The sequence below is a fragment of the Bombyx mori genome, chromosome 4 (genome assembly GCF_030269925.1).
Source record: "Bombyx mori chromosome 4, ASM3026992v2".
Classification (NCBI taxonomy): Eukaryota; Metazoa; Arthropoda; class Insecta; order Lepidoptera; family Bombycidae; genus Bombyx; species Bombyx mori.
This window is the reverse complement of record NC_085110.1, coordinates 10,967,385-10,993,713: the sequence shown is the minus strand read 5'-3', so window position 1 is coordinate 10,993,713 and position 26,329 is coordinate 10,967,385. Positions and strand designations below refer to the sequence as shown.

The following is a 26,329-nucleotide window of genomic DNA, read 5'->3' as shown; positions in this document are numbered from 1 at the left end:
TCATTGAGAATTTTTATAATCGAGCTTAAAATGAAACATAAATATACATAAGGATATCGCGACGTCCCATTCATCACGATACCTTGTAGTCGCAGCACAAAACCTGCAAATTGTTGACAAAGAAAATAGGGAATTAAAGTTAGATGTTTCCGTGTCTAATTTATTGTCAACTTCTAGTTCGACGTCTGAAACTTTTATGGTGGATAAATTTTGGAGTGAAGTCAGCCAAATCTGTCAGCCAAAGTAGAAAGAATAATTTCTGATTAATATCCTATTAATATAGGATTAAAAATCAAGATCGAAATCGATTTAATAATAAGAATGTTGCTGCAATACCTAATGCATGAAAAAGAGGGGCTATGACAGTTGATGTCACACATTTGATCCTGACAGAAGTACAAGATATCAATGGACTCAAAACAACTTTTTTTTTTTAAGGTATTTTATGACCTGGTAACTAAGACCTTTAGGTCAAGTCTTATTTTAATTTTAATGATACGTAACTTTTATAAATGAAAATGATATTATAAAATGAAATGAAGTTGATTATGATGAAACATGGCATAAAGTGAAATGAAAACGAAATGAAATGACATGAGATGAGATGATATGGGATGAAGTATAATCTCAGTAAAATGGTGGTCATTTACTGAGACTTTTTCAGTGGACTTTTTGGAAGATCCCGAGAAGTTACGTTCAGTGGCTTTGTTTTATTTTCCCAAATTTGTGCACTTTCACAGATACTAAACAGTTAATAAACCACCGCTATTACACGTTTAAATCTGAAGAAACACTAACTAGACAAAATAAAACAAATCACACAACTTCACTCCTCACGTTCCCGCCAAAAGTCCACTCAAAACAACTTTATGCAAATGTTACCCAACCTAAAGACGAAAATTATATTTTTAATTAGAATTTAATTTAAACAAGAACATTGTCTCTTTAATTAATTGTGGTTTCTTTTTATTATTTTATTGTTTATTGTTAAATTATATTTTATTGTTAAATTAAAATAATTAATTGTTATATACACATAACAATATTTCACAATTTACATTGTAACACGACAGTAAAAAAAGTATAATAGATTTTTAGTATTTCTCTTTCTCTTTTGGTAGAATTCAGTAGATTTTAACCTCCACAAGCAGTAGATTCATCAAATGAAATCTGGTCACACTGCCCTGACAACAAGTGTCAATAGTCTATAAGGTCTTGTAACCGTTGGCCGTAAATAAATTAAAAAAAAAAACAAATGTCAATCACACGATTGAATCATATGAATGAATGATATGAATTCGAAATTATTTTAGTCAAGACTCTGGTTAAGAATTGCTTGTTTTTAAACTTGCAAAATTGTTTAATTTATTTCATTCAAAATGTTCCGTTTGACAAAAAACGTGATTTCGGTGGTTTGTAAATCCGCAATAAAACAGAAAACCCAATTAAATGGAAACGGCGTTGTTATATTTGAGCAAAGCAATTTTTTTTCCGATTCTGGTAAACTACCATGATTTAATTAGTATTATACCTACTTATTTTTGTATCTAATTTCTATGTTCTAAGGTTTAAGTTAATAGTGTATATTCAATGTCATAATATTATACAAAGTTACGCTATATTATTGATTTTTACCCTATCAACAAAATGTGCTAATCATTTACATCACAATTGCCACAATTTTTTGAGTAAACATGGAATATTATACATTACGTGTCAACTTCCCACATCAAATACATTTGTTATTCAATAAACATTTACTGCAAAATTTAATTTTGTTGCAAATTTATTATAAAAAGTTAAAATCAGTACATGTTTCAGCAAATGACAAATTTTCATTAAAACATGAGGAAGTTGGCCGGCCTTTGTATTTCGATGCTCAAGCCACTACACCAATGGTAAGTAGAACATGATACGAAAATTTTACATTTATTCATATCACTTATGAATGGAGATTTAAGTGCAATTAACTTCAGGATCCTAGAGTTCTTGATGTAATGCTACCATACTTAGTAAGTTATCATGGCAATCCACATTCAAGAACTCATGCGTATGGATGGGAAAGTGAAGCTGCTGTTGAAAAAGCCAGAGAACAAGTGGCAAATTTAATAAATGCTGAACCAAAAGAAATTATATTTACTTCAGGAGCAACAGAATCAAATAACATATCTGTTAAAGGTGTGGGTCGATTTTATGCACCAAGAAAAAAGCATGTCATTACTACTCAAATTGTAAGTTTTTAATTATTTTTATTCAAAAAAGTCCTTTAGTAGTAGAAATTTCTATAATAAACATTATATTTTTAACTCACTGCATAAATTATAATAGCTAAGTAAAAGATTGATTCATAGCCATTAGAATGAACTTATCGACACTTGAAAGGCAAACGTGACTAAGCGACAATGCGTGAACTTTACAGTAGACTAATTTAAAGTTGAAATACCCGAAAAAAATTATATTTTAATGAATCTAGCTGTAGGATTGAAATGAATTTAATAGACCTAGAAATATATATTTTTTGCACATCGAATATGGTTATTGCCTATCATTCATATTATTATAGACATAGGCCTCATACAAAGCAGTTATTGTCGCTTAGTCACATTTGCCTTTCAAGCGTCGTTATTTATTATTTATTTCAGTCGTTGTAATTTTCATTTAGTCTGTCTATTAACACAAGTTTACACTTACACTATAGTCACAAGATTACATTGTTGCTTTTTTTTTTTCAAAAATTATATTTTGGTAATAATGGAGTTTTTATTCTTCAGGAACACAAATGTGTTTTAGACTCATGTCGTGCTTTAGAAGGTGAAGGTTTCAGAATTACATATTTACCAGTCCAACAGAATGGAATTATAAATTTAAAGGATTTGGAAGATGCCATCACGCCAGAAACCAGTTTGGTATCTATAATGACTGTCAATAATGAAATAGGTTTGTAAACATGTAAACTTTTTTCATTATGTGCTATTGTGATTTGTAATCTCTGTAATGTTTATATTTTTTTGTTAATTTGTTATATATTAATAACCTTTCAACTTTAAATATATTGTGTGATATGATAGCAAGGAACATTAATAAACTAATTTAACCTCAAGATCCAAAAATTTGTTGACATTGTCTTATCATCATTAACTTGTAATATTTTATAATTTAACAGTAATGTAAATAAATTATAAACTTTATCTGACCTTGCAATAAAATAAAATTGTTTGACAATTTGCATTATCATAAAAGTTTAATATTTCATTCAAAGTAACATCAATTACTCCCCTCGAGACATGATATTGCTGTCTCACTTCAATTGTATGGTGGTCTCAAGCTTCAAACTTAATGCATAACGGCTCTGTACCAGAAATTGGCAGGGTAATATCAACTACTTATGTGGGATTATATTTTTTTAATATTCAGTATTACAGGCCTCCTAGAGGCTCAGTCACAGTTTTACAATCCATACATTTGAGATGAGTCTGAATCCATTGATTTCAGACGACCCCTAGCCCTTGGGTAGGTACTTACGCTATCAAATACAAAATTCCAAGACTTGTAATATATGTAATTATTACAATCATTTATTTATAAGTACATACCTAATTACATTACATGTGTTGTGCTGCCAGATAGTTACATGTCACTTTATTATTGGGTGTTTTCAGATTTATATTATTAAATTTAATTAAGTATTATATTTGCATTCCGATCTTATAAATTTTTGAGGGAAACAGGAGCATAGCTGTGATTTAAATTTTACTTTACTTACTATGTTAATTAAGTAATTTCTCTAAAATATTGTCTCCAACAAATGAGTGGAAAATTCTGTCTTAAATGGTTTTCTAGTTCATTACATCATTAGATTGGCTGTTTCAATGTTTAAGCTTGTTTACATTTTTTGTAACTTCTATTGAAAGATGATATTTGGTAAGGTAACACAAAATTATAGAAATAAACTTAGCTCCTTACTATACTTGAGACCTGAGAACATATCTCAAGGTGGGTGGCGCATTTACGTTGTAGATGTCTATGGGCTCCAGTAACCACTTCACATCAGGTGGGCTGTGAGCTCGTCCACCCATCTAAGCAATAAAAAAATAACGTGTCGCCACGGAGAAATCTATGTAATCGCAAGCATGATTCTTGTTTTATTTTGCTGTAGATGCACATTTGGCACAAGTGTGCACCATTTTAATGAAAGTAATAAAAAACGATTCTCGCAAAACTTTCTTGCGATGCATGCGGTCCGATCTGCTCTCAGAGTTTGAGTGCGCAAAGTAAGCGCAATTGAGGGCCGCGATCCGCGTCGCCCTGCCCGTTCCCCGCCGTTACGCGCAAGTACATTACTTTCTGAACTTTATGGATTGTAAAACTGTGGCTAAGTACGGTGTATCTGTCTAGATAGCACCACCCAATCTCTTTCCATGAGATGTAGTTACCACAACCCTGTCTATTTTTGTAACAGAACAGTCATGCATTCCATCCGGTTTGAAGGGTGAGATAACCACACAATAGATGGAAATCCATCCGGAAATTAATGTGAGTAGTGGCACGTTGTGAAGTTTGGACCAAGAGAGCCATGCGCTTCTTTTCCAACCTACGAAATGACAGTCAATTGTGCTGTGAAAACTACAAACAACGATTATTTTTTACAACAACATGCATTTTACGAATCTAATTGAATAAAATAAAAATGTTATTTATTTCCAAATTAATTTTATAGAGATAGTTTGTGTTGAGCCTACCTAATAATTAACCTAATAGATACCTACTTATGGTGGAAATGGCTCGCTACTTTCCATAACTACACAATTTACAATTTAGACATAAATATAATTAATTATTATATTTACGATTAAAAGTAATACAATCTTAAGTCAGTTGTCGGACAATATAAGTTACAACGATAATCTTTTTTATGAAATCCCGTAAAACAATTGGGTTATTAATACAAATTTATTGAAAAGATAAAATCTTTAGCACAGAGGTGTGTACACCATAAATCTATATAACTTATATGTAATAATATGTGTGTGTAATATTTGCAGGTGTTAGACAACCAATTGAAGCTATAGGAGCAATATGCAAAAGCAAGAAAGTATTTTTTCATACTGATGCTGCCCAAGCTGTTGGAAAGGTACCTTTGGATGTTAACACAATGAACATTGATTTGATGTCGATTTCTGGACACAAAGTTTATGGACCTAAAGGCGTGGGCGCACTATACATTAGGCGGAGGCCTCGAGTGCGCGTAGAGCCAATACAGAGTGGGGGTGGACAGGAGAGAGGCATGAGAAGTGGAACTGTACCCACACCACTTGTTGTGGGATTAGGTTCGTTGACAATGTTTTTATTACCATAGATATGTTCACAGTACATCTATTAAAAAGTTATTAGTCTGTAAACGCCATAAATAGATACTGCAGCCCAGATTTAGACAAGTTGTGAAAATCTATCCCTTTTTTGTTTACCGGTTCTAATAAATAATGTATAGTATTTCATCAAAAAACTGACGCTCATCCTAACACATGCGAGTGAAACTAGGTGTGTTGGAGCAGACATTACATCCTGCAATCAGTACTTGAGATAATAATGAAGGAGAGTTATACAGAAATGCGACGATGTACTGATGGATGTTGACACAAGTCTTAGTAGTAGTTTAATAGGGCTAGATAATAGTCTAAGTATAGATATAATAAAAGAAAGGAAAGATATAATAGATAATATCTAATTAATGGCCTAAGAAAAACCAGTAATGAATTCATGATGAAAATGATAAGACCTGTGTATTTAAACACCAAAATACAGCTTAGTTACTTACATTATTTTATTGATTTAGGGTAGGTAACTAAGCCTTAATACGCCTTAAATTTTTAAATTAAATATCATTTTTTTGGGTATTTTAGGAGCTGCATGTGAGTTGGCCGGACGTGAAATGGCATATGATCATTTATGGATGGAAAAATTATCTAAAAGGTTTTTAGAAAAGATTAATTCTAAGCTGACACATGTGATAAGAAATGGAGATGCTGAACAAACATATCCAGGCTGTGTAAACTTATCTTTTGCATTTGTTGAAGGTCTAGTGAATTTTTTTTTTGTTTACATTATCAAGTGTTATTCAATTAATAATGGAACAATAGAAATAACTTTGTAATCTTTGCACAATATTTATTTATAATCTTACTTTCTGATTATGCAATTAATGAAAAAAGAGAAACTTTTATTTATTTAATTTTGATTCTCACAGGTGAATCTTTGTTGATGGCTTTAAAGGATGTAGCCTTGTCGAGTGGTTCAGCATGTACTTCTGCATCATTGGAACCTTCGTATGTTTTAAGAGCAATAGGAACTGATGAAGACTTAGCCCATAGTTCAATAAGGTATAACATATTCTGACAAATTAAATAAGTTAGTTAATCATCAGTTACAAGTTTTCAGTTTTACATTATTTCTAATTTTATATTACATTTATTTTATAGATTTGGTTTAGGTCGCTTCACAACAATCGAAGAAGTAGACTACACAGCTGAAAAGACGATAAGACATGTTGAACGATTAAGAGAAATGAGTCCACTCTGGGAGATGGTACAAGAAGGCATAGATATAAAGACAATTCAATGGTCGCAGCATTAAAACGTAAAAAAGTTAAAAATATTCCAAATCTAGACGTAGGAAATTGTTTTATTTAATAAGATTGCAAAGATCTGGTTCGAAATGTGTATTTATGCAAGAGTGTAATGGAAAAAAGATCATTTAAAATAGGACAGGAGATATGTTTAAAATGTCTATAAAATACGACATTTTAATGAAATTCCTGCATAAAAAAGAATCATGTACCAAATGTACAGAAGACACAAGTTATGAAATGTGTGATATTATTTTTATTAACAATAAATAGAAGTTGCGTTGAAATTTCTTTTATTATTTTAATACATGTATTAGATTCAATAAATTACACCACAATATTTGATTTATAAAAAAGCTTCGAAATGTTGTCTTAAAATAAACATCCAGTAATATTTATAAAAATAATAATTAAAAAACTGTATCTTATTGTCTATTTGAAATATTGATATTTTCCCATAAAGAATACTAGCTATTAATTAATAATACTTTTGAAATACACATACAATATAACACTATATATACTGCACTGCTTAATGGACGGAAACAAAACAAAAATGACACAATATTAAAGCTTCAATAGATATATAGGTGGTTAATTGATCACACTGCAATAAATTATACAAGCATTGATTATATTAATATAATATGTATACAAAATTGCTAATATAACATTTGTGATACAAAATTATTTAATGTTGACTGCAAAGGTACAGTGACTATTCACAACTAAGGCCAGCCAAAACAAGTTTTATTATGCGTAAGCAACTAATAATACACTTCACATTTGCATTAGCTCAAATAATTGATCAAGTTGCTGAATTCTGTGGAATGTTAACAATTTTAAATTAACCAGAAAATAAGTAATTTTCTTTTTAATAGTTATCATTGTTATCAACTTGTTCCAGTGCCCACAAATAGAGATCTAGCAGTGTTTTCCTCCTGTCTTGGATATTTATAGCACATATGAAGACAAGGAAAAGTTCATTATGTTATATATAATTATGTACATACTGTCTTTGAACACTATACATAACTTTAACTCAAAACTACAAAGCTGGAGGCTGTTGTCTCCAGCTGTTTAGTACAGTAGTCTGGATTAGTAATCATTTGTTTATTGAAGCATTCTAATTGATAATTTATTATTAAAAACAAATGTATTATAAGATAAATTTATTATATAAGATAAATTTTGTGTTAAACAGATACCATAATTATTTTTAAATTGCTGTATTTAATAAAAGAAATTAACAGCTACATGATGGCTCTTGTGGTTGATCAGGGTTTGAAATTTTAAAACTATTTTGATCCAAGGCCTGCAGTTCAATCCTAGATCTGTTTGCTTCAACCAGTTGAAGGGCAATATCGGCAAACATTTCTTCAATACCTTTGCCAGTTTTGCATGAAGTTTTGTATGTGCTATTTACTAAATTGTGGCACTGCTCACTGTGAATATATGAAAAAATTAGCTATGCCAAAATCAAATTAGAAAAAAATTTTTTTTTGCATCTAAACAATAAAACTATTTTACCAGAAAGTCTCAATATCAGCATCAGTAACTTGAGGAGATGCTCCTTCCAAATCAGATTTATTTCCACATAAAAATATCTTTGCGTTTTCTGCATAAGATACAATTTCAAGTAAATGTTGACTCAAAATATGAAACGATGAAGCATTGTCCAGTGAAAAGACCAAAATTGCAGCTTCAGCAAATTTATAATAGCTTGATGTCACCGAAGCTATTCTTTCCATACCTCCAGTATCCCATAACTGCAACTGAACATATATTTTTTTAACTCAAAGTATTATTACATGTTATGCATATTGCCTTTTTGTTGTTTTTGGTGGAATATGGTAGGTTCAGCAAAAGAAGTGTCGCTAGTTATAGTTTCATTACCATGTTGCCATGACAAATCTGGGTAGATGCCAGTAGTAGAGTCCAGATAGGCTATTCGTAGATAGGATAAGGGATACTACTAGTGCTGTGGACGGGTTATGCGACGGATGTTTTGAATAACTGCAAGCGCGTTTTTGAAGAACTAGAAATTATGCCTGTATGTCGCCATGATGAATCTAATAATAATGATGCCTTAAACTTATGTAAATTATATTCACGCAAATCCAGTTTAAATAATAATATTAACCTTGACATCTTTGTCCGCAACTTGGTACAACTTCTCGAAATGATCTAAACCTAAAGTCGCCCTTCGATCAGAGTTTGGAACAAAGGTATTGTTAATGAACCTGCGAAATAATGAACTCTTTCCAACACCGTATTCACCACACAAAATTACTTTCAATACAGGAGTTTTTACAACAGCCATATTTTGTCTCTTTTTTACTATTAATTATTTCTGTCGCAAGACATTAACTGCGGAATACGTTTTATAAGTATCATAATTAACTATCACTAAATTTCAACATTTTCAGTAAGAGCTGCGCTTTCAAAGTTTACTAAATTGCGGTCTTCAAATTTCAATAGTAAATGTATTACCCATAGATTATACACTCAATATAAAATTTGATATTACTTAGGTATCATTAGTATGAATTAAGTGTATGGGACTTTTTGGCGGGAGCGCGAGGAGTGAAGTTGTGTGATTTGTTTTATTTTGTCTATTTAGTGTTTCTTCAGGTTTAAATGTGTAATAACGGTGGTTTATTAACTATTTAATATCTGTGAAAGTGCACATATGTGGGAAAATGAAACAAAGCCGCTGGACGTAACTTCTCGGGATACTCCAAAAAGTCCACAGAAAAAATCTCAGTAAATGACCACAATTTTACTGAGATTACATATCATCCCATATCATCTCACTTAATTTCATCGCAGCTAATTAATGTCCCAAATTAATCATCTTCATTTCATGTCATTTCACTCCATAATACCATTTTTCATAAAAATAAGAATATAAATTAAAATAAGACATGACTTAAAGGTCTCAGTTACTATAAAATCCCTCAAAAAAATAAGCTTATTATCTATGATTACTTTGGGAGTGCTTAGGTGAATGAAGTTAGCCCGTGAACAAAATTTTTTTTTCCTATTTTATACTTATTTTCTATTAATTCGTTTGTTCGTAATTTGTTCTTGATTGTTCACTGTTAATAATTGTTTGTCCTGCATTTATTTATTTAAAAAATAATAATTAAAATATACCTACAAGTTAGCCCCCTTAATGCAATTTTTAATATTTTTTCGTCCTTAATGACTCGTAAATATTCATTTTCGATAGTTCTTATATAAAACACGTTTGTTCTCTTTCGAAATTACTCGTTTTTTGTTTAATTTACTATTTTTATTAGTTGAATAAATGTATGCAAAATATGCACAGTTGCCAGATGGGGGGGATTCCCTGCAAATTCGGGGGGGTTTTCGATCTTGGGGGGGAAATTCGGGGGGTTTTTCGACCTTGGGGGGGAAATTCGGGGGGAAAAGCTAGTTAGAAATTTCGGAGGTTTTTTAAGTATCAATAATTCATCCACAAACACAGTTCGCAATTACTATTAGAATAATTATAGTCTACTATACTATTCACAAGTCAATATTATAAAGAACAAATTATGCAACTAAATGGAAATAGAAACTGCATAAGCGGTTCTCAGGATTCGATTTTCACTGCCAAATAAAGCCATAAATTTTGTTTTCACAGAAAACGTGTATGCTTTAAATAATAATAACGAAAATGAATATGATTTTAATAATTGTTTAGAGATGGTTGAAGTTATAGGGACAGCTTGATTAAAAATAAAAGAATCCTTTTGGTTTTTTATTTCTTCTTTAAAATAAGTAAAGACTGTTTTGGGGTTTTTTTTCTTCAAAAAGACTATTTTGGGGTTTTCGAAAAAAGTTGGGGGAAATTCACAGGGTCATCTGGGAACACTGAAAATATGTGTACTGCGCATGCGTCAACTATAATGCCTAAACTTTCTACGCGGTTTTAATCGTGAAAAAAAGAAACAAATATAAATCCTGAAGGAGCAATTAATTGGTATAAAGTTTAATTAAAAAAATAAATAAATGAAATAATGTGCATTGGCGTAAAGTTAGACCAAATACATTTTTTCCATCCTCCTACTTATCGTTATGAAGGTATAAAAAAGATAGGGAGTTCACATAGGTAATATAAACAAATAAGTAAATATGTTCATTATTTATCTTTCAAGAGATAATGTAGGTATTCATTTATAACTTTTTTACACAGACGAAAATTCCTAATATTAGTAAAATAACTTTTTAATTTTTTTTTATAGGTTATGTATTGAAAGTGTTGGAAAACTATTTCATGTTTTAGCTGGAAAACGACATGGAGAATTATATGCAATACAAGATAATGGGCTCCATCAAATGAAACAGGCGTACAGTAACAATAATTTATAAATTAGGTACCTTTGGTACCTAGATGTTTTTGTTTTGTACCTTTGGTATAGTTTTCTATTACCATAACCTTCATCAATTTTAATATCATAGCTTTCAGTTGCTCAAATGAAACTAAATAGGGTAAATATATGAAAACTAGTAAAAATATTCAGCAAAACGAAAACGAACCAACATTGCACTTTACAAAAATAAACAGCCGACGGATTATGTTTTAAAACATGTTTTTCGTTAAAATTAAGGAATTTGTTAAACATGTCTTATGATAATCTTATTGAGATTATTGAGTGAATAATCTTAAAATTCAGTTGCCTTGCGGTCTCCGTACGGTTCACACGTATCGGTCGACGCGGCGCAGTTAACGAGTAATTACGAATATAATACCGAGTGCTCTGTTTTAATACCGTTTGTCAAGTGAGGGGTACTCCTGACAACGGGAGCCCCTTCTGACACTATGGATAAACCAACCCCCACCGTAAGTTATGCCAATGTTACATCCAAAACCAGTTACCCGAAGAAAGATCAAGCTATTATTATAAACTCAATCGACGGAATCATGATTCGAGACTACTTGTTAGCCCTTTCCGCAGTGACCAAATCAACGTCAATCCGCTTCATTTCTCGCATTTCCAACTCGAGAATCTGCGTGTACTTGGACTCAAAACAAACAGCTGACGAATTGGTTGACATCATTAAAATCCTTAAAGTGAAAGATCACGTATTGGAGATTCGGCCGCTTATAACAAGAAACAAACGTATCGTTTTATCCAACGTTTGCCCCATAATTCCGCACGATATCTTAGAAGAAAAATTTAATGAAATGGGTATTAAAGTATGGTCTCCCATAACATTCATGACAGTAGGCATCCCGGACCCTGGTTTTTCACACATTATGAGCTTTAGGAGACAAGTGTACGTTTCCCCTGAGGATGAAAAAAGATTACCCGAATCGATGCAAATTAATTATGATGAAACCAATTATTGGATTTATATTACAAACGAAACAATGAAATGCTTTGTATGTAATGGAATGGGACACTTGGCAAAATACTGTCCGCAAAGCAGTCAACAGGTTCTTGGTACCAAAGGCCCTAACAACCTCACGCAAGAAAATTTAACTACTTCTAATAACACTACAGTCAAATCCAACAAGCTACCGTCACAGTCTCTCAATTCTACAATTAACCTTGAATCTGAAATAAACCAAATCTACCCCCCTACCGAAATTTCCAAACCGCAAGTACCAACAAACTTACTACCACACAATAAATTTGACATATACAAAGGTGTTAAGCGGATTCATCCATTTACCTCTTCAGAACCATCACAACCTGAAATAAATCAAGCTGAACCTACTGTAGATGACAGCACTATCATAGTCAGTGATTACACGGATGAAACTGACAGCAATTGGTCTCTGGACGAAGAACTAACGAAGACCCCTAAGTCACTGAAAAAGAAGAAAAAAACTCTCGATGACAGAACTGAAGAACAAGTTTGGAACGATATTAAAACAGATCTGGATCAGTCAGAAACACAACCTCATTTTCCACTTACCTTAGACCATGTGGCGTTTTATTATGCGTAAGCCGGAACGCACGAGATGTGGGAAAAAGGATATAGTCTGTGAGGCAATACCTTTTTACCGCCAAATATGAAAAACATAAAAATAATTTATAATGAGTTAAATAACTAATTTAATGTAATTACTTTATGCCGCTACAACAATAAAATTTATATTGTTCCAATTGTGGTGTTAATTACATAAAACACGACCAGGCGAAATAAAGAAGGGACTCTATATGCACTCCCTCATTGGTGACCCCGACGTGATCGATCGTTACAAATAGAGATCGAGTAGAAACCATATACACCTGGCGCAGCATCCAGACAAGGTCGAGTACAAACTATAAACACCTGGCACAGCATTCAGGCAAGATCGTCTACAAACCATATACACTTGGCGCAGCATCGCCGCGCACAGCAGAGTGATCAAGTACAAGCGGTTAAACACCTGGTGCGGCATTCCACAACATGGAACTTATTTTCTTTTTTTTTTGTGTTTTCTGATTAACTCAGTGAAGTGTTTTATATTTTTTATTTTATTTTAATCTTAATACTTTTTCATATTCTCCGCCTATACTATAACTTTAATTTTGTTACATAATTGCATATACAACAGCTTTGTCGACATAAAAACACAAGAAAAACAAAATTTTAATTTAATTTAAAGGTTCTTTTTGTAACAATAGTTAATCATATTTTGTTAACGGGCCTTCATTGCTCCACCAATTCATAGTATAACATTGTAATTAATAATAATATTAAGGTATTATTGTACGATTAGTAGTAAGGAAATATTTGTTTTTACGAGGCAAAATAATTACAGTTTTAGGTTTTATCTACATGAATGCTATAAAGTAAATAGTCACGAAATGTAAGTCGGTGCTAACATCACATCTGTATTTAACTAATTTCTATTTTATTGTTTACTATAATTTTATTTAATTGTTTTACTGTGCCTCTTATTGTCAGTATTTTGCCATCTTTTACCATAATCATTAATTTTCATTTTCTTCTTTACTTATTATTATTATTATTTTTTAAGTTGTTAAGCTGTATAAATGCTTAATTTTTTTTTACAATTGTATACGTAAAGTTCAATGATGGAGGCAAACGAACAATTAGTAAGAGAAGAAAATACGCTGTTACAACAACAAAATGCCATCCTAAAGGCTGAGTTACAAAAATTTAAAATGCAATGCGTCGATAAAACGGACCCACCCTCCACAGACCCATTATTTCCTCAACCTACCTCAGTATGCAGAGTAGCCATAAAACTTCCTCCCTTCTGGCCTGATCAACCTGCAATTTGGTTTGCTCAGGTAGAGGCACAGTTCTCGATTTCAGGCATCTCCGCTGACCTAACTAAATTTAACTACGTGATTGCTCAGTTAGATACCCGAGTTATTGGGCAGGTAGAGGACATTATTCTCCAACCACCACCTGAGGACAAATATGGTTACCTCAAATCCGAGTTGATCCGTAGGTTGTCCACGTCTGAGGAGCAACGTGTCCGGCAACTTGTCAGTGATGTAGAATTGGGTGACCGCCGTCCTTCGCAGTTTTTACGTCATCTTAGATCATTGGCAGGAAACACCCTCACTAATGAAAATTTGCTTCGCCAGCTATGGATGCGTCGCCTCCCACAACATCTCCAAGCAATTTTGGCCGCCCAATCAGAACTCTCGCTGGACAAAGTCGCTGAGCTAGCGGACAAAATTTTGGAAGTTTCGCCTGCTATGGTCGCACCTCATTCATCTGCTGTTTTCTCAGCAAGCACGTCTGCCGTCTCACCACCGTCGTTAGAAGATATCACACGGCGTCTGGATGAGGTCACGCGTCAGCTTGCTGTGCTTACTGCAGAGCGCGGTAGAAATAGGACCCGGGATTTCTCAAATCAGCGACGACGCTCACAAACACCTGGTAAGCCTCAAATGTGCTTTTACCATAGGAAATTTAATACTAAAGCTGTTAAGTGTATTCAACCATGTACCTGGACGCCGCCGCCACCTTCGGAAAACGACAAAAGCAGTCAATGATGGCGACGTCTGACTGCTTAAAGGAGAGTCGCCGATTATTTGTCACCGAAAACGCAACCAAGCGCCGTTTTTTAATAGACACAGGCTCCGACCTCTCCTGTTACCCATACCAGTGGTTAGCAAATAAGCCGGTACGTTCAAACTATACGTTAGCGGCTGCCAATGGTAGTGAGATACGCACTTTTGGTCACATAGAAATGGCGCTTAATTTGGGGCTACGCCGTACATTTCTATGGCGATTTATTATCGCTGACGTCAACACCGCCATCATCGGCTCCGATTTTCTGGCGCACTATCGGTTGTTGCCAGATTGTGCCAGTAAGAGACTCGTCGATAGCATTACCGGGTTGTCATGCGTTGCTGCCGTCGCTGTCTTAGACCAGACCAGCGTCAAAGTTGTCTGCGCTCCGTCATCCCAATTTAGTGCACTTCTTGCGGAATTTCCGTCCATTACGAAGCCACCAGGACTTATTCGTGAGCCGAAGCATAACACAATTCATTATATTCTAACCACTGAGGGCGCCCCAGTCTCTTGTCGTCCTAGACGTCTGGCACCTCAAAAACTTCAAGAGGCCAAAAAGGTTTTTGATGATATGGTACAGTGCGGGACAGCCAGACCTTCGAAAAGTTCGTGGTCTTCTCCACTTCATATGGTCCCTAAGCGCGACGGCACCTGGCGACCCTGCGGCGATTATCGTGCGTTGAATTCACGTACCATACCCGACAGGTACCCAGTTCGCCATATCGGTGACGTTGGCCATAACATATCTGGGTGTAGTATATTTAGTACAATCGACCTCGTTAAGGCATATCAGCAAATTCCTGTTGCGCCTGAGGATATCTGTAAAACCGCCATCATAACACCCTTCGGACTCTACGAATTTAATTACATGACTTTTGGTCTGCGCAACGCAGGCCAAACGTTTCAAAGATTTATAGACGAAGTTGTCCAAGGTCTCGATTTTTGCTTTGCGTACGTTGACGACATATTAGTGTATTCCCGTGATGCTCTTCAACATGCTGCACACCTTCGTACTCTTTTCAAGCGATTTGAAGATTACGGAATCGTTATTAATCCAGCAAAATGCGTGTTTGGTGCTCCTGAGGTTACTTTTCTCGGAAACAGAATATCTGCCGACGGAACAAAACCACCATCAGAGCGCATTCAAGCTCTAAAAGATTTTCCTCTACCACAGACTGTACAAGGACTCCGTCGTTTCATTGGGATGGTTAATTATTATCGCCGATTTCTGCGCAATGCGGCCAAGTTACAAGCACCACTAGTCAACGCGATCGTGGCCACTGGAGGTAAAGGTCTCACACCGATCACTTGGACACCTGAGCTCGAAGAATGCTTTAATGCCTGTAAAGATAGCTTGTCATCTGCAGCTCTGTTGGCACACCCTTTGCCTAACGCTGAACTAGGGCTTTTCACCGACGCTTCCAGTTCTCACGTTGGTGCCTGCCTTCAGCAGAAAGTCGGTGATGCTTGGCAACCCCTGGGTTTCTTTAGTAAAAAGCTGAATCCCCGACAGTGCCAGTGGCCAGCATACTACCGAGAACTTCTTGCGGTATATGAGAGTGTGCAACATTATCGACACTTCTTAGCCGCACAGCACGTAACGATTTATACGGACCATAAGCCATTAGTTTACGCGTTCTCGCAACGTCGCGAAAGGCTTCCTCCGGTACAGTTAAATCAACTGTCTTTTATTTCGCAGTTTACCACGGACATTGTCCATATAAAAGGGGAAGACAATACGGTGGCGGACGCCATGTCCCGCATCGAAGCTGTTAGTTTTGAAACTGACCATTCTGCTCTCTCCGCTTGCCAAAAACTTGACGACGAATTGAAAAAGTATCGTAACGATGCGAATTCTTCTCTAAAACTAGAGAACGTCGTAGTTCCTGGCACAAACACTGTTTTGGTCTGCGACATGTCAACAGGGCGACCACGCCCATTTGTATCGGAACCTATGCGAAAGAAGATTTTTGCTCAGCTACATAATCTTAGCCATCCTGGTACTAGATCAACTATTCGATTGATCTCAGACCGTTTCGTGTGGCCTGGCATTGCCAAAGATTGCCGTTATTGGTGCCAAACCTGCGTTGCTTGCCAGCGAAGTAAGGTGACGCGGCATATAAAATCTCCACTTGGACACTTCTCCAGTCCTACGTCTCGACTGAAGCATGTCCATATTGACATCATAGGCCCTCTTCCATCTTGTTCTGACTTCCAATACTGCCTGACTGCTGTGGATCGCTACACTCGATGGCCCGAAGTTTGGCCTATGCACGGAATAACAGCAGAAGAAGTGGCGAGCACCTTTGTAGCCGGTTGGATTGCTCGATTCGGAGTACCTGCTGTCATCACTACCGACCAGGGACGACAGTTCGAGTCGGACCTTTTCAGACGCCTTACTAATTTATGTGGTACTAAACGTATACGCACTACTAGTTACCACCCTTGTGCCAATGGGCTCGTGGAGCGCATGCATAGACAATTAAAGGCCTCTCTGATGTGTTATGATGATTCGTGGTTGAATGCATTACCTTTGGTCTTATTAGGAATGCGTTCGGCTTTTAAAGAAGATCTAAAAGCAACAGTAGCGGAATTGCTTTACGGAGAAACATTAACGCTTCCAGGGGAACTGTTAGTACTTCCCAGTCCTTCTGGTTTCGAGGACCCGACGGATTTTGTCGTAAAGTTAAGACAGCGTATGTCTAAATTGCGTCCCACTCCATGTTCCTCACACACTAAACCATCACCTTTCATATTTAAAAATCTTTCCACCGCCTCTCATGTCATGCTCAGGGAGGATTCGGTTAGACGTTCAATGCAACCACCTTACTCTGGTCCTCATAGAGTTATATCTAGAGCCGAGGACGGAAAAACGTGGCCGATTGATGTAAAAGGGAAACAGGTGACGGTCAGTGTCGACAGAATTAAGCCAGCTTTCGTCGAGCATTCTTTAGTAGATCTCGTTCCAGCACCAGCACCGCGGGTTTCTGTGCCTCAACCAGCGCAACCGGATGCTACTAATGTCCCTTCATGTCCACTCGTGCCTTTGGCACCTCTAACTGCTACTCCTACACATACACCTCAATATACCACCCGGTCAGGTCGCAGAGTCCACTTCTCCAAACCTTTCGACCTATGATAATTTTTCTCTTTTTCTGCGGATTCTCCTTCTCCGTAGGGGGGTGGTGTGGCGTTTTATTATGCGTAAGCCGGAACGCACGAGATGTGGGAAAAAGGATATAGTCTGTGAGGCAATACCTTTTTACCGCCAAATATGAAAAACATAAAAATAATTTATAATGAGTTAAATAACTAATTTAATGTAATTACTTTATGCCGCTACAACAATAAAATTTATATTGTTCCAATTGTGGTGTTAATTACATAAAACACGACCAGGCGAAATAAAGAAGGGACTCTATATGCACTCCCTCAACCAGTTTATTAGCTTTTTAGACAATTCCCGTAGCAAACAAAATCTTCAAGAACTAATCAAAGACTATACGGATCATATCCTGGATCTAATTGATATGTGCACGTTTCTCCGCACTAAAATGAATTTAAATAGAAATCTCAAAAATAGGTGTACAAGATTAGTTAAGAAACTAGAACTTATCAAACTGTTAGAAGCCAGTAGCAAGCCATAGTCTCTTTTATTTCATATTTTCTTAAAAATAAGGTAAGTGATTTATTTGACATAATGAAAATTTTACAGTGGAATGTTAACGGTTTTCATAGACGATTGGAGAATATACAACGTATATTAAATTATATTGACCCTCTTTGTATTTGTATCCAAGAAACTAATTTAAAAAATAACTACTGTGCTAAGTTGAAGAATTACTTATATTCATTTTTTCAAAAATCGATCAAATAGCAGTATAGCTAGTGGCGGAGTAGCTACTTATGTAAAATCACACACACTACCCAAAGAGGTCGATATTATAAGCCCACTAGAAGTGATAGCAATAAGAATAGAATATCCTTTGGCTATTACAATATGTAACGTCTATTTGCCCAATAGCTGCCCCTTAAGTGAAAATGACCTGAATAATCAAAAAAATCAGCTTCCAACACCTTTTGTATTATTGGGTGACTTTAATAGCCATCATTTTTATTGGGGTTCAGATCACTGTGATCTGAGGGGTAAAATTATATCTGGCTGGTTAGATGTAGACGAAAATATGATTCTTCTCAATACTAATCTGCCCACACACATTATTAATAGCAATGGTCACACTAGCAGTATCGATTTAGCCTTCGCTTCGCGAAGTATATCAACTTCCTTTGACTGGTATGCATTAGACGATCTATACGACAGTGATCACTACCCTATTAAGATTACATTAAAGATAGATTTAAGCCCTGTCAACCAAAACGCCCCGCAACACTTTAAATATCAAATGGCAAACTGGTCTAACTGATATAGGAATTAAAATTAACCAACTAAATAAAGTTACACCCGAATCCCTAACCAAAATTAATGAACTAGTTGATGAATTTAATCAAATACTTCTCGATTCAGCGGAAAAACATATACCTAAAACAACAGGGAAAATTAAAAAGAAACAAGTGCCATGGCGGAATGACGAGTGTGATAAATCACTTAAAGAATCTAAAAGAGCATATAGACTATACAAAAAAGAAAAAAGAAAAGCCGAATATTACCAAAATAGTCCAAATTGTTTGGAAGATCCTCAAAATCTTCAAGATTCACTTAAGATAGATTACAAAAGAAAAAGAGCCAATGCTAGAAGAATATTTAAAGAAAGCAGAAAGAAAAGTTGGGAAAATTTTATCACTTCCATTAATAGTTACACTCCGCCAGGGATTGTATGGCAAAAAATAAACGCTATTAATGGACAAAAAAGGCAAAAAACAAACAATAGTCTTAAAATACAATGATAGACAGTTAAGTGGTGATCCAAAAAATAACTCTGAATTATTAGCGTCTGCTTTTGCTGCAAACTCTAGCTCGAATAATTACAGCCAAGAATTTCTACTTTTTAAAAAACAAATAGAGGAGAGTAATAATGTATTCGATTTTTTTGATAATATTAACTCAATCAATCAGAATATTACAATTCATGAAGTGTTTTTCCATTTACACCAATTAAAACACTCTAGCCCAGGACCAGACAACTTATCTAACACCTTAATCAAAAACCTTCCACTCGTGGCCCTAGAACGACTCCTTGACATTTACAACTTCATTTAGCTCAATCAAGTATTTCCTGATAAGTGGCGAGAAGCCATTGTTATACCGATTCCGAAACCGGGGAAATTACCAACCTTAACTTCCAGTTACAGACCCATATCGCTCACTTGCAATTTGTGTAAATTACTCGAAAAAATCGTAAGTAATAGATTGAGATGGTATTTAGAACAGAATCAACTAATATCAGCAGTTCAATTTGGTTTTAGACAATATAAGTCAACATTAGATCATCTTGCGTATTTGGAAAACGAAATATTAACATCCTTTGCAATTAAAAATAAGGTTGTGGCGGTTTCCCTGGATTTGGAAAAGGCTTATGAAATGGTGTGGAAACACAGAGTCTTGTTACTCCTGGAACAGATGAGTATTAAAGGTAACACCCTAGCCTTCGTTAGAATTTTTTTAGAAAACAGGAGGATTAGGGTTAAGATAATGCTAATCTAAAAATATTAGGTTTAATTTTTGATCAAAAACTGAACTGGGTCGACCACATAAAAAAACTAAAGTCAGATTGTTATAATAGACTCAACGTTATCAAAATTCTGTCAGGAAGTAGTTGGGGCTCAGATAGCACATGCATTTAAGAATACATACAAAGCATTGATAAGGCAAAAAAATTACTATGGCTCTGTTATTTATGAGGCTGCATCTTCCAATATTTTAAAAACCCTAGAAAGTATACCACAACACTAGTTTAAGATTAAGTCTAGGAGCCTTCAGAACAAGCCCAATAAATAGCATTTTAGTTGAGGCAGAGGAAATGCCACTAGCTTTTAGGAGAAAAGAGTTATGCCTATCATATGCTACTAACCATATAACAAACAACAAAGATTCATTTATACTAAAGGACCCTGTACCATCGGATATAGAATTTAGGCTACAACCAACCCTTTCATCTCCTTTGAGGATAAGCATTAAAAAATACCTCGCAGAAATAAATTTTGATTTTCCCCTGGTTTTTCCACGTAAACACCACTATTATCCCCCGTGGTACCAATCAAATTTCACAATAAATATGGAAATAGCTCAAAATAATCCCCGAAACACCACATCAGATTATATGTACAAGGATCTTTTCTACGAAATTAAAAATAACCACTCGGACTTCAAGATGTACTACACGGACGGCTCAGTCTGTGAAGGTAGATCTGGTTGCGCTATTGTATTAGAAAATTATATTTGGAAGAATAGACTCCAAGACTATACCTCTATATTCACATGCGAAGCAGTTGCTATACTGGAATGCTTAAACATTACCTATTAAGACAAACACAAATCACAAAAAATATATAGTTTTCACTGATTCAATGTCTACCCTCATGGCCCTTTCAAATACTCACAACAAAAATCCCCATATTATACTGATCAAGGAAATTCTAACCGGGGTTATAGCTAAAAATTACATAATAAAGCTAATCTGGATTCCTAGTCATCAAGGCATATCTGGAAATGAAAGAGCTGACACAGAAGCTAAGAGAGCCACAAAGCTAGCCCAATGTAATTACTTTATTTCTAATATACAGGATCTTAAAAAACACATTAAATGGAAGACTCAAACACTCTGGAACAGCTATTGGGTAAAAGATAATAAAAGTGCTTTATATGATATATAAGAAAATCAATTTTTTAAAGAAGGAAATTTCAGATTAATTATATTAATATTAGAAAAGATCAATTAGTTTTAAATAGGTCACTGTAACATTACCCACATCCATCTTATTACAAAAGAAGAAATAAAAAATGTAGTCGATGTGATAGCAATATATATATCTATTAAGCATTTACTAATTGAGTGCCCAATGTTTAATGCAGAGAGACATACTACTGCCTTGCCTATGTGTTTGTTTGACTGTGTGTTTAAATAATAATGTAAAATGTACTTTAAAATTCCTGAAAATTATAGATTACCATAGATAAATTTAATTATAAGGTTACAGTGGTCGTTAATGACCATTGCTGTTAAAAAGCGACCTTAAATAAACAAATAAATAAAAAAAAAAACATAAAATTCTGTAAAAAAAATTAAAAAAAAATTACCTAGTGTCTGCGATGTTCTTTTTTTGTATTAAAATACGTGTGATTCAGAACTTTTGAACGTTAATGTATCTCATATTGCTGTATAAGTTACGTTGCCTTTGCCTGTTCAGTGGAACAAACAAACAAAAGAATCTGTAAACAAGTGATAAAACAAAATTTAGAATTATAACCGTGAATTAATAAACCGTGAATAAATAAAAATTATATTAATTTAGGTACATACAAATTATAATTATTAGTATCTTTATACTTTTATAAATTGCCTTTTCTGACAGAAAATTAAACTTTTATGTAAACAAATTTAAAAATGGTCTATTTACATTTTCCTTCGAACCTAACCGAGGAAGAACTAATGCTACAAGCTAAATACCAGAAACTAAAAAAGAAGAAGAAAGCTTTGCAAGCCCTTAAGGCACCAAAACCCGAACCAGAAAAGCCAATTTTACCAAAAAGGCCTACAGAAGCCAGAGATGCCAGGGAAATAGCTAGAAAATTGCTGAAAAGTGGTGCTATTCAAGCTATTAAAAGTCCTCCAACTCAGCCACAGAACACCACTTTCAAAAAACCACGTGCAGGTAGATTGTTATCTCAGAACACTTTAATTTGATATTTTTTTTATAAATGTTTGATAAACGATAATAATGTAGTGTAAACTCAAATTCTTGGTTTTAGGTCGAGAAAGGAAATTAAGTGGTTCTGCTGGAGTACCTGGAGGTGTTGCTTCATATCAACCATTCAGTGCTTCACAAGAACCTCCACCTCAAGAAGAGAAACAAACTCCAAGAGTTAAATATCTTTATGACTCTTTTGTCACTGCCAGAGAAAAGTAAGGCAAAATAATCAATAACTTTTCAATTCAATATCAATTTTGATATTCATATTAGGTTGGCAAAAAAAGATTTTAAAAGTTATAAGTCAAAACTTCTACCACAATCTCTTTGGCAATACTTTTAAAAAATAGTTTACCGTCTTTTTATCTAGCGTGTTTATGTCTGACAAAATCATTGAATGTATTAGTGTGTTTATGTCTGACAAAATCATTGAATGTATTGTTCAGAAAAAATTGTGTTTGTTTGTATGTATGTATTCTAATTTAAAAAATTAATGTTAAAAAATTAAATACATTTGAATTTTTCAGTATAAAAGCAGATAATATATACAGATATAACACAAACTATGAAAAAAGTTTATGACTTTTGTGAACTTAACACAGTGTTAGTAAAAGTAGCACAAATTCAGTTTAAGCATTTTCAGTGTGTGCTTTTTTATGTCGAATGAAAACACTGGCTCAGGTTATTATAGATTTACTCAATGCAATAAAAAAAAAGATATAAGATCAGAATACTACTATTTATGAAATAGTTGAAGAGCTACGAGTTGACCACAAAATAGTTTTTGCCCATTTGAAAAATACAAAATAGTAAATACAAAAAAGTCTGCAAATACAACAAAGCTTGACATTTGGTCAGTATATGAGCTCACTGAGACAAAACCAAATCAAGCATGTACACATTTGATAGTACACAATTTGGTAGAAATTTCCATTTATTTAAAAAAGATTGACCACTAGTTGTGAAATGTGGATTGCCAGACAACAAGAACATGCGAAAACGATCAGTAAAAGACAATTTAGCTCCACAGACAATAGCAAAACTCAAACTAACTCACATAAGGTGATGCTAAAGTTGTCGCGGCCTAAAGGATAAGACGTCCGGTGCATTCGTATCTAGCGATGCAACGGTGTTCGAATCCCGCAGGCGGGTACCACTTTTTGTAATGAAATATGTACTTAACAATTGTTCACAATTGACTTCCACGGTGAAGGAACAACATCGTTTAATAAAAATCAAACCCGTAACATTATAATTTACGTAACTACTGGTAGTAGGACATCTTGTGAGTTCCGCACGGGTAGGTACCACCACCCTGCCTATTTCTGCTGGGAGCAGTAATGCGTTTCGGTTTGAAGGGTGGGGCAGCCGTCGTAACTATACTGAGACCTTAGAACCCATATCTCAAGCATTTACGTTGTAGATGTCTATGGGCTTGAGTAACCACTTAACACCAAGTGGGCTGTGAGCTTGTCCAACTATCTAAGCAATAAAAAATTCTGTCTATTGTGATATTGGATGGGTCTCTTTCATTATAAGCTTTTACCATTGGGCAAAACGCATCATTTTTAATCTCTACTCTGCCAACAGCTGATGAGAATCAAGCAAAAAATAGAGAAAAACTCAGAAATAATGTATTTCAGTACTAAAAACAACTACATTGTAACACACATACATATAAGTATTGAATGAATAAATGTAATTGTTACTTAATTTTGGAGCTCATGAAATGCGAGACTAAACTTTTGTGAATACCTACACCTTATTTCACTTTTAAATAAACCAATAATTATTTTTAGGGACGACAAAGGCTCACGCACACCCAATCCAGGTGGCAGTACACCGTCTCAATCAGATGGTCGCAGTTGTACTTTACAATTGGTCGGTCAACGGATATCTGAAGAGATATTGAGGAGACGCCTGGCTACTTTTGAGCCCTTTGCATTCATGCCAAAAGATGACAAGTAAGTGTATTTTAAGACTAGTTAGTTGCTTAAATGAATGTTTGTACCGATATCTCATAAACCTTTTTTAAATCTAAAGTTTGGTATCTCTCCATAACATAAATTCCTTCAGGAAGTCAGTAAACCCCTTGATGTTGATGGCAATTCCAGTTGCTTAGGCATTAATTACCCTAGTAGTAGACATTAGTTGCAATGCAGTGTCCTACACAGAGGACTATCTATTACATCTATAATATACAGATGATACAGATTGTTAAAAGTTCCATGACTTGTAGAGGCACTCACTACCACACATAGTTATCAATCCTTTTTAGTTTGTAGGACTTGCCTCGACTGTCCTACTCTTAAGATCATTGATTTCTTCACAGCAAGCAGGATGATATATCTACTAATGTGAATGAAGACAGTGCCTCATACCATCAGTAAAATATGATTTGCTTATCGATTTCTAATTTCCCTCTTAGGTATAGAGTTATTTGAATGATTAAATTTTTTATGTTTAGGGCTTTCTTAACCTTCGATAGTCCTGACATTGCGTCGCACGCTTTGTCGGCTCTTGAAGGCAACGAGGAGGGCTGGCGTATAAACATCGCGAGAAGACCTCCGCAGCAACAAGGGACTTGGAGTGCGTCGTCTTCACCACGAAATCCACAACCGCCTCCCAAGGACTTGAAACGTACATTATTGACTTATGATGATATATTTGATTAAACGGAGCAGATAAAATCTTGTTTATTAATTTTGAGTACTGTCTTGCTGTGTAAACGATTTCTTCTGATGACGACTATGATATTTCGAATTATTCTTTCGAAAGTTATTCTTTAACCCAAACTGCTTAATGTCATATATGTTATTAAGCATTGCCATTTATTGTGGAAATGTAGGCACGGGAGATGCATATGGTGCTTACTACGGAAAGAATAGGTACCACTCTTTCTTTTTCTACCAAATCATAAAGAGCGTTTTTCAGATAAGCATGGTTTGGTAGGTGAGCTCATAGAGCTGGGAGGACTTTCTAATACTGGCCCTAACAAGAGTAGTGTTTCGCTGAATCTACCACCAGAATTGAATAGCGACCTACTGCAAAGATCCGACAAGAAATTCAGTGGGTTTCTATGGGATAGTAATAAGACATGATAGTAATATCTTAACATCGAGTACTTCGCCATTCAGAAGCATAGGCCAAACTAGCCTTATGAAAGTTCAGGGTCTTACTTAGATAACGAAAATACTCTAGTGGGTGTGCTTAGCAAAGGCTTGTAATTTTTAAGGCGGAAGGGTGCGTGATGATCAGCACACAACTCTGGTTCGAGGTGCACAGTAACTAATTACTTCCACATTACTTCATAAAGTCATCATAAGATTACGTACTCGTTTAACGTCTGGGAAGGTACCTCACAGATATACCTACTGCAGGGAGCCTAAACAATATTACATTCTACTAGCGTTCATGATTATAGAAAGTACATAGTAGCCACAATATAGGTGGCGTCAACTACGTCATCTACAGTAGCATCAGACACCTCGTGGGTCTTCAGACTTCTCACTCATCTTCTTAATGGTTACTGTTGAGAATCGTGATTCCGTAACACTTTTTCAACAGTCTGCTTCCATTTCATACGATCTGCTTAGTTAAGTGCGGCGTTGACTGGTATATCCAGTTGGTTGCATATCTGATCCGTCCAACGTGTTGGGTTCAGACCTCTTGGCCTTTTCCCTTCCACTTTCCCTGTCACCATCTGTGTTGTTCTAGGTTATCAGAACTACTTTTGGCAATCTGTCTAAAATATCGCATAATATGTTAAATGCAGATTGACGACATGTCACTCATTTTGAAACAAAGAAAAAAAAAATTATAGGGTTGATATAACCTAAA

The 26,329-nt window shown here is 34.9% G+C and overlaps 3 protein-coding genes across 3 annotated transcripts; 2 read left to right on the top strand and 1 right to left on the bottom strand.

Annotated features, from left to right (window-relative positions):
• The first annotated feature begins 1,184 nt into the window (after positions 1 to 1,184).
• LOC101742614 (cysteine desulfurase, mitochondrial) lies at positions 1,185 to 6,909 on the top strand. The gene is made up of 8 exons (XM_038021833.2): positions 1,185 to 1,500; positions 1,822 to 1,898; positions 1,977 to 2,231; positions 2,772 to 2,937; positions 5,043 to 5,327; positions 5,901 to 6,074; positions 6,245 to 6,377; positions 6,477 to 6,909. The coding sequence occupies exons 1-8, from the start codon at positions 1,380 to 1,382 to the stop codon at positions 6,628 to 6,630; spliced, it is 1,365 nt and encodes a 454-aa protein (XP_037877761.1). The 5' UTR covers positions 1,185 to 1,379; the 3' UTR covers positions 6,631 to 6,909.
• Positions 6,910 to 7,813: 904 nt separating this feature from the next.
• LOC692967 (ras-related protein Rab7) lies at positions 7,814 to 9,152 on the bottom strand. The gene is given in 3 exon segments (NM_001046806.1): positions 7,814 to 8,067; positions 8,153 to 8,397; positions 8,766 to 9,152. Coding segments are annotated over 3 exon segments (624 nt in total). The 5' UTR covers positions 8,946 to 9,152; the 3' UTR covers positions 7,814 to 7,868.
• Positions 9,153 to 19,666: 10,514 nt separating this feature from the next.
• Positions 19,667 to 25,179, top strand: LOC101745628 (negative elongation factor E). The gene is made up of 4 exons (XM_004930958.5): positions 19,667 to 22,453; positions 22,551 to 22,704; positions 24,289 to 24,453; positions 24,957 to 25,179. The coding sequence occupies exons 1-4, from the start codon at positions 22,186 to 22,188 to the stop codon at positions 25,162 to 25,164; spliced, it is 795 nt and encodes a 264-aa protein (XP_004931015.2). The 5' UTR covers positions 19,667 to 22,185; the 3' UTR covers positions 25,165 to 25,179.
• The last annotated feature ends 1,150 nt before the right edge of the window (positions 25,180 to 26,329 follow it).